The sequence below is a fragment of the Telopea speciosissima genome, chromosome 1 (genome assembly GCF_018873765.1).
Source record: "Telopea speciosissima isolate NSW1024214 ecotype Mountain lineage chromosome 1, Tspe_v1, whole genome shotgun sequence".
NCBI lineage: Eukaryota > Viridiplantae > Streptophyta > Magnoliopsida > Proteales > Proteaceae > Telopea > Telopea speciosissima.
The window spans coordinates 64,010,849-64,024,950 of NC_057916.1; the positions used below are offsets into that span (position 1 = coordinate 64,010,849).

The 14,102-nt window shown below is 38.2% G+C and overlaps 1 protein-coding gene across 1 annotated transcript; it reads right to left on the reverse strand.

Annotated features, from left to right (window-relative positions):
- Positions 1 to 332: 332 nt before the first annotated feature.
- LOC122648806 (calcineurin B-like protein 1) lies at positions 333 to 10,905 on the reverse strand. Its single transcript, XM_043842037.1, has 9 exons — positions 10,684 to 10,905; positions 10,216 to 10,368; positions 7,705 to 7,787; positions 4,472 to 4,531; positions 2,717 to 2,825; positions 2,576 to 2,628; positions 1,821 to 1,901; positions 842 to 954; positions 333 to 723 (listed from the first exon to the last, which is right to left on the reverse strand). The coding sequence occupies exons 2-9, from the start codon at positions 10,292 to 10,294 to the stop codon at positions 660 to 662; spliced, it is 642 nt and encodes a 213-aa protein (XP_043697972.1). The 5' UTR covers positions 10,295 to 10,368; positions 10,684 to 10,905; the 3' UTR covers positions 333 to 659.
- Between the last annotated feature and the right edge of the window lie 3,197 nt (positions 10,906 to 14,102).

The window sequence follows — 14,102 nt, forward strand, 5'->3', positions numbered from 1 at the left end:
AACCCAACAGAGAAAATGGTCAAATTTCATCCTTCGAATCCTGAATTTTAGCTTGCAAGACCAGTTGTCAGGTGCTTTACAAGATTACACTCCCATCAAGAATGTCATTTTTACCCGGAAAACCAAATTACAAGCAAAAGGTAGATAGATTTTGTAGCAAATGGTCAATCTTGAGAAATGATCATTGGCAAGGCAAGAGACTTCTACTCCTTTCTGATGGCTATTTGAAGAAAAAACTAACTAGCTTCCTATTCTTTACAATTCACTGATGCTGCTAACAGTAACTCATCACATGACACACTTTTGCAAACCAAGCGAGAGCTGTCAATCAAAAAACCATAAAACCTCACATGAAATTTTTACCAAACATATGCCAAAAAGTACCCCTTCTCCAACTCTTATCATTCCTTGGTTGGAAAGGTAGGATTGAGCTTGCTACCTCAGCATACCCTTCCAAACTAACTGCCTGAGCGGCAGCGCCTTTTTTTTTTGGGGGGGGACCTCTCCACAGAGTTCGAGTCAAACTACAACATTCTTGGCTGGGTGGAATGCAAGCCCTCATCCTACTGAGCTTCTTTAAAACTAAAAAGAGTTGCACAAGAATTTGGCACACTGCTTTCTAATTGGAGAGATGCCTGGTCATATGGTGAGGTACAAATTCATGTAGCGATCTCGTCTACTTCTGAATGAAACACAAAACTAGGAAATGTTGTTGTTATGTCCCTGCATTTTTTTAGGGGGTGGGAGGGGGGATGTAATCAAATCAGGATATGCTTTACTCACAGTACACTAGCCAAAACAAAAATGAAGAGAACAGAAAAGTAGAAGTTTAGAAGATTACCTGAGATAAGGAAGAGTCATAATCTTCATTAAGGATGGATTACGTGAAACAAAATCTTGCCATTCAGCTTTATCAATTTTTCCATCCTGATTCACATCTGCCTCCAAAAATGTCTATTCACAAAGTCAAAGAAATTAGTTAATAAAGAGGTCAATAGGAATCTCCTTTAAAATGAAGATGCAGGTTCCAACCGCTGAAATGGTACAGTATGCAACTCAGAAAAGGAGAGAGAGGACCCTAAAATAAATTTTGTTTAACTGATCTCCAGGCAGTTGTGAAAGACTGACAGCCTAGGGGTCTACTAGAAATAAAATGATTTATGACTCTTTATAGTTAGTGTGCTAGGAGGGTGGGCCTTGGTGCAACAGTAAAGGTTGCTCCATTGTGACCAAGTGGTCACGGGTTCTAGTCTGGAAACAGTCTCTCTGCGAAAGCAGGGGTAAGGCTGCGTACATTATGACCCTCCTCAGATCCCACAATGGCTGGAACCTCGTGCACTGGGTACGCCCTATAGTTAGTGGGCTAGATTCCGTAATTTAATACTGTTTTGGGGATGGAATTAGGCTGTGGCTGTGCTGATCATGATCCAGATCAGCCGATCAGGCTTGATACCACCTGATCCTTGGCTGATACTGTAAGGTATCAGCAAGTATAGAATGAATTAGTGTTGACCAATCCTGATCTGGTGCAGCTAATGTGTCCCATCCGATCCCAATATTTGAAACCTTGGCTGGAACATGCCCATTTACCTATTCCATTCACAGTGCAGATAACCTTAAACATCAGTTCAAGAGACATTGGCATAACATGTTTGCTTAACAAGGACATTTTGAAGATTCCAATATGGTATTATCCTGTGAGGTCCATCAATTGCATGGCCCTAATAAATGAGCATGTGGACTGAATTTTCTGGTAGAAAATGGGTTATTAACACCCAGAGAACTATATCTCTGGTGTTTCTTCATTCATAATTATTTACCTTATCCAGGATTATTTCGACAGTTTCATCCGCCAATCTCAGTTCTGATTCGCAAAGAAGTGCAATTAGCATTTGCTTGACCTGTTAAAACAGTACTAAAAGTATCATTGCAATTGAAAATAAATGAATTAAAAAGGAATCACAAAGATGAGCCAGAATCTTCTCTTCACCCAAGATTTATTTTTGAAGTTAAGAAGTGACACCCAGTGATAACTAGCTGCTTCAACTCAAATAAATAATTAAAATTGGCCGGTTTGAACTTCAAGAAACGACTAGAGAATGGCTGTAGTTAGATGGTCTACAACTTTTCCAAATAGAATGGGAACAGCAGGACGATTACAAGGGGACAACAAGAGAGAGAGAGAGAGAGAGAGATGGTATGGTGCATCCATTGCTTTGATCTAATGTCGGGAGGAAAAATTTTAATATTTTGGAAATTGTAAAAGCAAATATAAGACCGGAAAAAAAAAGTGAGGCCCAATTATATGATAGGACAGAGTGTGTGTGTGTGTGTGTGTGCTCGCACACGTGGGCAAATATATAAAAGCAATATTACTATTCAAAAAGATGATGCACTGCACTAGTAGGAAGCAGTTCTAATCATCATCAATGTTCCCATTGAGGATTGAACCATTGGTTGATTTTTCATACAATAAAAAGGTTGGGCTCCCATTTCACACATTTCATGAGAAAACACTAAGTAAAATTAAATAACAGGGAGTGAGGGAGGGAGGGAGGGAGAGAGAGAGAGATACCTCATGTCGCTCTATGAATCCCGTACCATCCAAATCATAAAGCTTAAATGAAACTGCAAATGCATTTTAGATTTAAGAAGTGCACTAAAGCACTAGTATTCTTCTATTAACCCAAGGTCTTAACAGCTTTGGTCAACTTACAGTCGATCTTGTCCTCTAATGGGACATTTGGATGAAAGACATTGAGTGCTCGAACAAAGTCACCAAAATCAATGACCCCCTTTCGCTTAACATCAAACAGGTCAAAGATCTGTGCATGTAAAATAATTGTTCAGTTCAAAACAAATGCAACAGGATCATTATTTCAAAAAATATAAACAACTGCAATAGTCTCAGAAACTCTAATTTCTTTCAACAGGTGAACACATCAAAGGAAGAAACTTGGTTATTTCAAGCAATAATTCAGCTTAGCTCAAGATTCCAATCCAAACGACTTCTATATGTTGTCCTGTTTCCATTTTCTATAATCCTATATAGCAAATATTCCACAAGACTTTCGGATGCAATTCCCACTACAACCATAACCTACCATCCAACAATACCTATTGCCATAGTTAACAACCAGACTTTTAATATATGCCTCTAGTTCTCCTATTTACCCTCCAGGACTCTTCATACCTCGTCAACGTTTCTCCTGGAGCTTACTGTGCATTTCCCAAGAGAGTACAGGATATTTTAATTGCTAAAGATTTCTATTACTCATGACATCTGTTTGCCACACATTATTTGAATTAATAAAGAGTCTAGATACCACATCAGCCGAAACTTATTGGCAGTTCAAACATAATAGGGCCATCCACAAATATGGACTGATGGACTTTGATTTCCCAGCTTGGAGGCCTCAAACCTGTTTGATTCAATGCAGACAGGAAAATACTGATTCCTATTATGAGAATCTCTAACAGACTTTTAAGTCAATTTTTCCAACTTACTTAAGAGTGGTCATCACCATCCTAAGCATCTTTTTAAATGGAACAATGTGCTAAATAAACCAACATTCCCATGTTGGAATACCATTTCACGAGGAATTGGACCCATCAAGTTTCTCAAAGCCTTAGGCAAAGCCCACTGGGCTTCCAGCAAACAGCAACCTAGAAGTCGACTGGAATAATACTACTAATTAGTTCCCTCTCAAAATAACAAATTTGTTATCTATTTCAATAGATCCTCTTTCCATCATAAACACATAGGATCCTAGGATCATTCTGCACATGGATGACAGCCTGGATCCTCAACATCTTTGGAAAGTTCATAAAGACTTTAAGAAAGCTTATCTTATGATGTTCTTGGAGTGCTTCAGCTAAATAAGAATATTATGACAATTCACTCGAAGTGATCAATTCCCTCACTCCACCGCAAACTAACCAGCGCTGGTTCACCCAACGAGTGGTTTGTGTAAGAGAATGAAGAGATCACTTACTAAACTGGGAAGATGAACAGAGGTGGAAATTTTGTTCAACCATTGAATGGATGCATAAACATCACAGTGATATTTCATTTTAACAAAATGCTGGTTTTGTTTTAACAATTAAAGAGTGCATCAGAAGTTTTCATTTAAACACGTCTTCAAATTTCAGATCTTCCTGAAAGCACAATCCTGAATCAAACGGCAGTACAATCTATTGCGAAATTTCAGCATGATCATCAGGTCCCATACAGATTGCACTCTGATAAAGTGTAACTACAAATAGATCTAGTTCTGTTTTAACAATTAAAGAATCCATCAAAAGCATTCATATTAACATTCCTTAAAATACACCCAACTGCTGTCCACAGTCTATAGTTTCAACTTCAATATCACCCAGACAAAATACATATTTCACTCTGAGAAAATATAACTATGGATAGATCTGACTCTCCATTAACAATAGAATGCAAAAGTATATAACATAATACCCGATTAGCAAAAAGGTTCTCCTTCTTTTTGTTCTTAAATAGAGCTAACTGAAACTCTTCCTGCATATAAATTAGAAACAAGAAATAATATCATGCACTAATTAAGTTCTCAAATAACATTGTTCAGATTCCTGAATTTATTCCTGAATACTCAAAAGCACAAATAGATTTCTAAAAGAAAATTAATAAATGAACACTGAAAAGCTCATACCATATTAGTATTAGTACATCTTAATTTGGAAAACACCATCAGAGCTTCTATTAATGTCAAGAGTTGTACTGCACCATTCATAATCATGCACTTAAGCTATTCCATCCTAATTCATTTATAGCAAGGGGCCTGGCCTGTGATTTTACAACTCATTATAGCCATCTCTCCTGCACCACATAACTACAAGTTAATGGACCATATCACTGCTAGAGAGGATGGTACCTACAACCATAGTTGTCATGGCATCTAGGTGATCCTAGACGTTGGAGAAGGGGAAAAATCAAGACGACACCAACAAGGCGTCAAGGTGTTGCCTAGCCAAGTAAGGTACCCTTCCAGCAAAGGTCGCCTGGACTCCTTGACAACTATGCCCACAACTGTTTTTTTTTCCGCTTACAACAGAAAATTATCTGGTTTATTTTTAGTATTACATGCTCTTTGTATTTGACTATTTCGCTATCAGCAATTTGTGCCCCCCCCCCCCCCCCACCCTAAAAAAAAACCCATTTTAATTAATGCTAAGTTCGATTGTATTATTTAAGCTGTCATCGTGACAATCAACATATTTTTCAATGTCCAAAACGATTTTTGCTCAATAATATCCCCACCATATTTTCCCATCCCTAGATTGCAAACCATGGAGGCTTTCTTGTTTTTTTTTTTTTCCTTTTGTTGGTGTGTGTGAGACACATGGGTTGTGCGTAAATATACATTAAACAAGGTGCACACATACACAATCACACACAAATGATGAGTTGATCATCTTAAAATGTTCTATGAGTTTCCTTCCAAATTCCCATCACAAGAAGCCATGGAAGATGCAAAAACGTCATACAGGTTTAGGGAGCACACATGTAACATCCTAAACAAAGTTGTGAAATACTCAAATACCCATCAAATAGAAGACACAAACCCCACAAAAGAGCCAAAAGATGCAAGTTGACACACATTTATTAGTCGACAGTTCCACTTTTCTTCAGTTATCTAATGTCAAACACCCTGTTCAAAGAAGCCAGTCATGGACATCGCCATTAGGAGCCCTGAAAGATGATGCTACTTAGAATTTTCCACCTTTACCCACTCTTCAAAGGATGTCATTCCACATACAACTTAATTTCAATTATTTAACAGACCTACAAGTTCTTCAAGTTCCCTGTATTGGAGATTTCTTCAAAAAAGAAAAGAAAAAATATTTTCTTGCCATTTTGAATTGCAAAAAACTGATTTTCTCCAATCTGATAGCCTTTAAAGTCTAGGGCAGACCTCATAAAGTCTTCCATATTCACACTATACATTCTCCCTAGCAGAACCGTGTCTCCATTTTGCACCACAGACCAAATCTCTCCATAAATTCAATATAAAGTTGCATTGCTCCTCTCCATACCCCACCCCAAAGAGTCCCACCCTAATCTCATATTTTGCCCACACCAACTTTCTCTAAATGGCCTAATCCTCCTCAAAAATCTCCACAACCATTACCCAAGAGATAGCTTACTCTTTAGTCTCAAGTCTCAGCAATGAAGACCCAAGCTCTTTCCACAGCTGCTGACCTTTCTCAGTGCCAGACTCTCAGTCCTTCTCTTCTTAGTTATTCCATATACTAGAACCAATTAGAGAATAAAGTAGACTGACAGTGCAGTTGAATCAAAACTTATCAGTCAAACATGGAAAACATTTAGTTGTTTGCTTAGTTTGTAGCTTCAACATTGGGAAAGATTTCTTCCTTACACAGGATGGTTAATGCAGAATCTCACTACAAGTAAGACTAGTTTTGTGAAGTATCGTGTCAAGTTTGTCTTTTAATTAGGAGTCTGTTTCTCTTCTTCATAAATGAATCTTCACAATATCGTGTTGAAGCGTTAAGCTGAATAATTTGAAATAAATAAATCATTGATAGATTCTTTTAGTTCTCTTGAGTTTGGATCTGAGATTTTGAGTTCTTGAGAGATTGGATGATAGGCCAGCCAGTGGGTTCGGAAAAAAACCATTGACTGAACCTGTTTCTAGCTCAACAAAGCTGACTTGCCAGTTTGTGGATTGAATTATTGAGCAGACAATTCAACCCTCCTTCCCCCCCCCCCTCCCTCCTCTGAGATTTTTCACTGTCCTAAAATGTTTGTCGATCTTAAAACCCAAGTTATGAAGTTTAGTTGGGTTCCCCATAATGCCCCTATTTAATCATCCACACATTTATTGTATTCAATTTTAATTACACAAACCAAACTAACAGGATAAAGGTGGAAACAGGATTTGTATTAGTGGTTGATTAATGCATTAACTACAACTTCCTTAAAATGTGGGTTTATTCAAACAAGAGTCTTTTTGGGACAGAGGGAGAACATGGTAGGCTGTTGAATTTGAGAATTTTAAACCAGCAATAAAATAATTGGGAATTACAAGGAAATTGGATAACCTCTTGTTATTTATCAACGGAAGGATAAGCTTTTGTCAGGATTCAGGCAGTTTTTGAGGGATAATACAAATTAACTATGATTTCAATTTGAGAAGAAATACAGGGTTTTTCTGTTCAAGTGGACTGACGTATAAATTTATTTACGGGCTAAAAAAAGTGCGGAAATTATTAAGTCTAGAAGATTAGTTGAGACATAATAAGTCCTCAGCAATCAGTCCCCTTGATATGCGTCCACTGTGATTCTTCTCGATGGGAAGGTCAAAAGCAAGGGCCAAGATGACTGTGTGTATTATTGAGAGACAAGAGAGCAAGAATAATGCCCCATTATTGACAACACATACACAATTACTGCAGCCAACAACAGAATAGCGAATATGGGACAAACCTAAATGCATAAACAACAGCTTATGGACCAGCTAAGTAGCAAACCACAATAAATATTAGGACACAATTTCTTTTCTTTCTTTACTTTCCGCAAGACATAACAACATGACCTCTGACAATGGCGGATCACTTGGTTCAACAGAATATATGGTTAGCAAATAATGTGTGGCCTGGTGGCCTGGACGAAAAAGAAATCAATAAACAAAATATCAGAGAATATATTACCTTGTTTATTAGCCCATCATCAATCACAGAACTGCTAATACTCTTGAACAGCTCAAATAGTGCTTCAACTTCACTGACAGTGACTGCAAAATTAAGATAAAGGTAAACAGTTGCCTGTATTTCTGTAAAGCATTAATAGGAGAACAAGAGATAGCATGGTTTTCTACCTTAGATGTGATTGTGAATTGCTTGCTAGGAAAATCACAAACTACGTCAAACCTATCCCAGTTTCTCATTTACAGTCTTGAAGTCAATTGAATCGTGAATGTTTATGTACATGAGAGATACGGATTATGTTCACCACTTATTTTTATATTTTCAATTTAAGCATGTGATCGTGAGTTTCTCTCTTTTCAAACTCTGGTCTTTTAGAGCGATAGTTACATCCCTCATTGCTAAGGCTGGGAGTTGGAATTCAATAGCCTAAACTACACATGTAACAAATAATGAAAAGTGAATTCAGCTGAATAAAGCGGTGCATTTGGTCAAAAAAAATAAGAAAAATTATAAACCATGCCAAGTCAGCATAAGAGGTTGCATCTAATTCATGATTTCACAATCTTTTGGCTCCCCAAGGTGAAAAATTAAAAGACCACACAGTTGGGTATATTCAATTTGAATGGCAAAAATTCCTGTTCATTCATCTGGGATGTATTCTTGATTTTGTTGTACAAAGACACCGTCTTGCCTGTTAAAGTATGCTAAGGGCCATGTGGGAAGCCATTTTCCCATTTAATGCGATATATCTTTCATCACACTCCACTAACACCCCCTTCCCCAAAAAAAAAGTGTGTAGTCTGACTGGGAGCCCACTTCGAAAGATTGCAAGGCAATGAACAGACTCAATCTGAGTACTAAAGGATGCTACAATGAGTTTAACAATCCAAACAGGACATAAAATTGAGTGAGAAGAATCCGGATGATAGGCAAATCAATAACTCTGACATTTCTGTCAAGAGATGGTCCAAAACATAGTTATCAAGGCGGCAAGGTGACCATGGCGCTGGAGAGGGTCTAAAAGCAAGGCGACACCAACAAGGCGGAAAGGTGGGCGACCAAGGAGGCGACTCCTTGATAACTATGGTCCAAAATATATCAAGATGCATGTGAGTTGTCATCACTCATCAGGAGATGATGAGTATCCCATCAGAAGATGTCTTTACTCCTATGCCTCCAAGAGGACTCAACAATCAACATAAGTATAAGTTTGAAAAGCTTTATAACACAATTGATCTCAACTCCAAAAAAAAGGGGGGGGGGGGTGGGGGTTGGGATGTGTCGGGAGGAAGAAAGCAGACTGTATCGTTGGATTTGTTATAGGTTTAGAATGAATATCAATGTAAGACTCAGCTATCTTGTGATAAGAATTAACAATGCAGCAGAACAGAGATTTGCAAAAAAAAAAAGGAAGAAGAAATCACACAAACACAGGACACAGATTTACGTGGTTCACCCAAGATGAGCTACGTCCACAGCCGAGCAATAATCAGAGCTTCCACTATTCCTATGAAGAAATTACAAAACCCTCACTACCACCTCCTTACGAGATAAACCCTATATATAGCGTCTCGCACAGTACAATATAGAGAAAACCTAATCCCCGAAAGTGCAAAATTGCCGATATTGGGGAAGAATCACCAGTACTTCTTGGATTAAATTGAGATCAGGCTTCACCAATAACATCTTGCACCCCCATTTCAATTGCAAATCCCACAACTGAAAATGAGATGAGGTCCAAAGTAGCTTATGCCTTGATTCTCCCAACTAGTGTATGCTTTTTTGCTTTTCCTTGCCTTAAAAGGAAAAGGTCTTTTGTCTCATAAAAAAGGTCTTTTATCTCATAATTCTCAGCATATCTATTAGTAAAAATAAAAAGAAACACATGACTCTCCATATGATTCCAAAGATGATGATGGCATGATAATCTGAAAATCAAGTAGTAGATATGATTCCAAAGGTATCATTAGCCTTGATCCTGAGAACTTATGGTTGTGTCTTTTCATTTGTTATCATTAGCCGTGATCCTGAAAACTTATGGTTGTTTCTTTTCATATTTGTTCCCTTAAATAATAAGGTTTTTTTCGACCCATTATTAGGGTGAGATTCCTGAAATGAGATTTCTCTGGCTTCAATAAAACCAAACTATATGAACAACCTCATTAATATGGTTATCAAGTCATTAAACTTGAGTAAAGCTTGCCACATTCTGCGTTAAAAAATCTAGAAAGTGCTAACCATAGTTCATGTATACCAGTGTCAGAATAAGGTTTAAAATGCCAATAATTGCCAATCTCTGCATATAGAAAGAAATTTTCCATCAACCCCAATTCCTACTACCATATTTAATTACATCTCAACTACACTTGTCGAATCTAAAAGCAATGCAAGTATGCAATCAAATGTGTAAAAGCAATAAAATAAGAGAATCATTATCTATCATCACAAAAAAAAAAAAAAAATAAAATAAAATCTTTCACCAGAGAAGATGAGAAAAAAAAGAACCAGACTTACAAGCTGTCTGTGAAGCGAGAATAACAGGGTCCTCACGTCCTGGGAACTGCCTTCTAGCTTTGGACGAGAAGCAGCCCATTTACCAAAAAGAAGAAAGCCAACCACCAGACTACAGCCTAGGCTTTACCTCTGTTCATCGACAAGCATCCCAACCTAACAAAATAAACCCCCCACAAGGAATTCAAAAATCAATCATTATAACAGAATATTCCTATAGCATAATTCAATAATCGCTTTTGTAAGAGATAGCAAATTTTTTATATCTCCACTCCACCTACAACTTCCTTAAAAAGAAAGACAACAGAATCGTGATTTGCTTCCAAAACCTCTTAAATTCAAAGCTACATTTTCCTTAAATTCCTTCGTAAACTATCTTTACAAAGATCGAGAAAAACACACAATAAGATTTTTTCTTTAAAAATATTCTCAATTGAAAGACCGATCAAGATTCGAAGAGTTGAGACTTACAGGAAGGGAAACTCGGCGACGGAATGCCGTGTTCCGATGAGACGAAGAGAGACAGAGAGAGGTAAGGTTAATCAACAACTAGGTCTATTGTGATCGCTCCCGGCGGAGACGCTTAGGCGTAGCAATCGGATGAATTAGATTCGTCGATGCACTGACATTCCATGAATTCTGCGAACTCTTGTCAGAAAAAAGGAAACTTCCAATTAACTAGGGACTCTCCCTCTCTTTAAAGCTGCGGACAAACCCCTCTCTCTCTCTCTCTCTCTCTCTCTCTCTCTCTCTGGGAGTTTTTGTGTGTGTTAAGCTGCGCACTATGCGTACCGACTCATACGATTAAACGAACGTTTTTTCCCGTTATAGAAGGTCAAGCGTCGAAGGGGTGAAGAGAGTGACTGGCTAGCTAGCACGAGCTACGAACCGGCCAAGTGGGCTCCACTTTATTCGCTCGTGCGTCACGATAGTATTTTTTTTTATTTTTTATGGAAACATACTTATATTACTATTAGAGTGAGAAAAACATATTTACATCATATAGTAAGGGGGGCATAAAAGTGGTTAGGGAACGTTGTCTACGAGTCCATATGTTATTTTTATGTTTAAACTGTACATTTGTAAAGTTTGAAGTTTGTTCAGCTAGCTCAAAAAAACTGGGTATAATTTGCCAAGGAATGGTTGCGTTTTGCTTGGCAATCAAAAAGTTATATAGACTCTGGTTGGTGATCCAAATTTCCTTTAATTGGAGTCCATCCTTTGCAGCATGCTTCCACCCCTGTAAGATTCCAGTTAGTTCTGCCTTCATGTCATCAGTTGAAGATGCAAATCCTGTCGATGTTAAAACACTCTGGTTGTCTAGCAAAATGCAGTAAGCCCATCCTACTAGGCCTACATTTGGTTGAGAAAGACTTGCACAACACAGGAAAGGTGAGTTCATTGTATGGCTGATATTATTAGATGTGTCTAATTCATTGTGTATATGCACAATGTTTTCAAAAGTGTGGTTGTGCATCAATGGTGGTTTTAATTGAAGATCATTAATCCATTTGGTAATAAGTTTGAGTACAGGGATAGGGTTGGGTGTTTCCAACTGGTGTATTACTTTGTTTCTTACATTCCAAATGAAATAGCAGGTAATAATAAAAACTGAAAAGAACCAACTGGCTGTTGGTTTATCAATGGTCTTGGATTGGAGGAGGGTAGCACAAAGCTGTGCCAAACAAGAACTTCTTAGGTGCTCAGTTCTGAGTCTGAGGGGTCCGCAGGCCCAGATACGCTTAGTCCATTCACAAGATAGAAAGAGGTGCCAGTGGGATTCATCATGAGCACCACAGAAAACACATGTAGGCTCGATCGATGTCCATTTTGAGAGAGTAGTCTTGACAGGTAAACCTGCATACAATACACGCCAAAAAAACATTTTAAATTTCGGATGAATATTTAGTTTCCAGAAAAAGCGCCACCACTTGGACTCAAGGGGCCTCGGCTGATAATGTGGATTTAAAAGGTTTGCAGCAATCCGGGTAGAGAAGCTACCATCTTTTGTTAGAGAGCATCTCCATTGGTCCCCAGAATCAGAAAGATTTAATTTAGAAATTTCAAAATTCAGGTAATTGGGTAGAATTCATGCAAGGATATCATGGTTGATGGTTCCATCTTTGATTGAGAGTGAGATCCTTCACCATACAGTAGGATTGGTTGTGAGAAATTGGAGGTATACAATGGCCTGGTATAGTAGGTATGCACGGGTCAAACAAACAATTGGTGGTCATACCATTCCCAATTCTTCTCCATACCATTTTTTTGAGGTCAGGTAGCACCAAAGCAATATTGTTCCAAGTCCACGTTCCTTTCTTCTTTGCTACCATTGGGTTAAAAATGGAAGTATTGGAGAAATATTTTGCTTTGATAACTCTGGTCCAAAGAGAAGTATTTTCGTTTATGAGTCGCCATTGTAGTTTAGTGATGAGGGCCTTATTGTGGATGTGGGATTTACAAATCCCCAATCCTCCCAAGGTTTTGGGGATACAAATTTTATCCCAACCAATTAGGTTGGCTTTGTGTTTATTTGGTGGGTTGTTGTTCTAGAAGTTCAAAGAGATTGAGTCTAGGGAGGCACATATTCTTTGTGGGAACAAGAAACAAATCATTTGGTAAGTTGGTATGGATGCCAGGACTGATTGAATTAACACACTCCTTCCAGCATAGGACATGCAATTTGCTTTCCAAAGGCTTAATTTGGATTTAATACGCTGGATAAGGGGTTCCAATTCTTTCACCTTGGATCTGTGGTGAAAAAGCTTGGCGCCTAGGTAAAGGGAGTTAGAATCCATCTCCTTCATGCCCAGCAGTTTACAGGTTCTTCTCTTTTCTTCAGGGCTAGTGTTTTTACTGAAGAAGAGCTCACTCTTAGAGAAATTTATTTCCTGGCCAGTCAGGTCGGAGAAAGTTCAAGAGTGGCTTGAACTTAGAACCCAATCCTCTAACTGTTTTAAAGAGGATTGAACTTTAGTTGAAAGATCTTTCTATTGCCCCTCCCCTCCATTAATCCCATTGTTGTATTGTCTAATAATCAGGATCTGTTTGTGCATACTATGCCTCATTTACCTACTTTGGATTTTCTTGTTTTGGTTTGTGCAGGGCTTGATCCCACGGACATAGACTGTTCTGGAGGGACCCTTGGCATCCTATTAGATGGGAATTTCATTTTGTTAAATGTAGGAAGAGTTAAAAGTCAACATGTGTTGGAACTAGAACTGTTAGCTATTCTCAATGGTTTTGATCTAGCTAAATCGAGAGGTTTGAAGTTGAAAGGAGTTTGGTGCTCCAACAAGGTGCTACCTGGACTTCTTCCAACTCCATCCCTTTCTCCTTGGCCGTTAGAAGTTTTGGACTATTTTTTGAAGATTTTGGATCGTTCCTTAGGCATCTTGTTCAAATATATATCTGACCCCTCTCTCTTTTCTTGGTTTAAGTCCCTAGCCCAGCAAACTCTTCTTACAAATGTTACTTGATTAGATGATAGTTGTACATCTTTTTCCTCTTAATATACATACTTCTTTCTTTCATAAAAAAAAAATATATATATATAACTTAGAACCTAGAACGTGTATAAGTGTGGTGCGGCCAAGAGCATGCATGAGCCACGGAGTCCCCATCGAAAAAAAAACTAGCCCTTTTGGTGTTTTTTTTTTCCTTTTTTGTAAGGATGGTGGGAGGTGAGGGTTGTAAAACTAGCCATATTTTTTTTTGGGTAGAAAATGGACTATTCATTCATGCGCGCCCAACGCCAAACAAAGGAAAACAAGATACATAAAGCTGATAGAGAACATGATAAACGCAGGGTTTGGATATACGGTATCCAAAACCAATGAGTGGGAATGGACCCAGTCTCACATGCCATTGACTGGGTCATCCAGACTAGG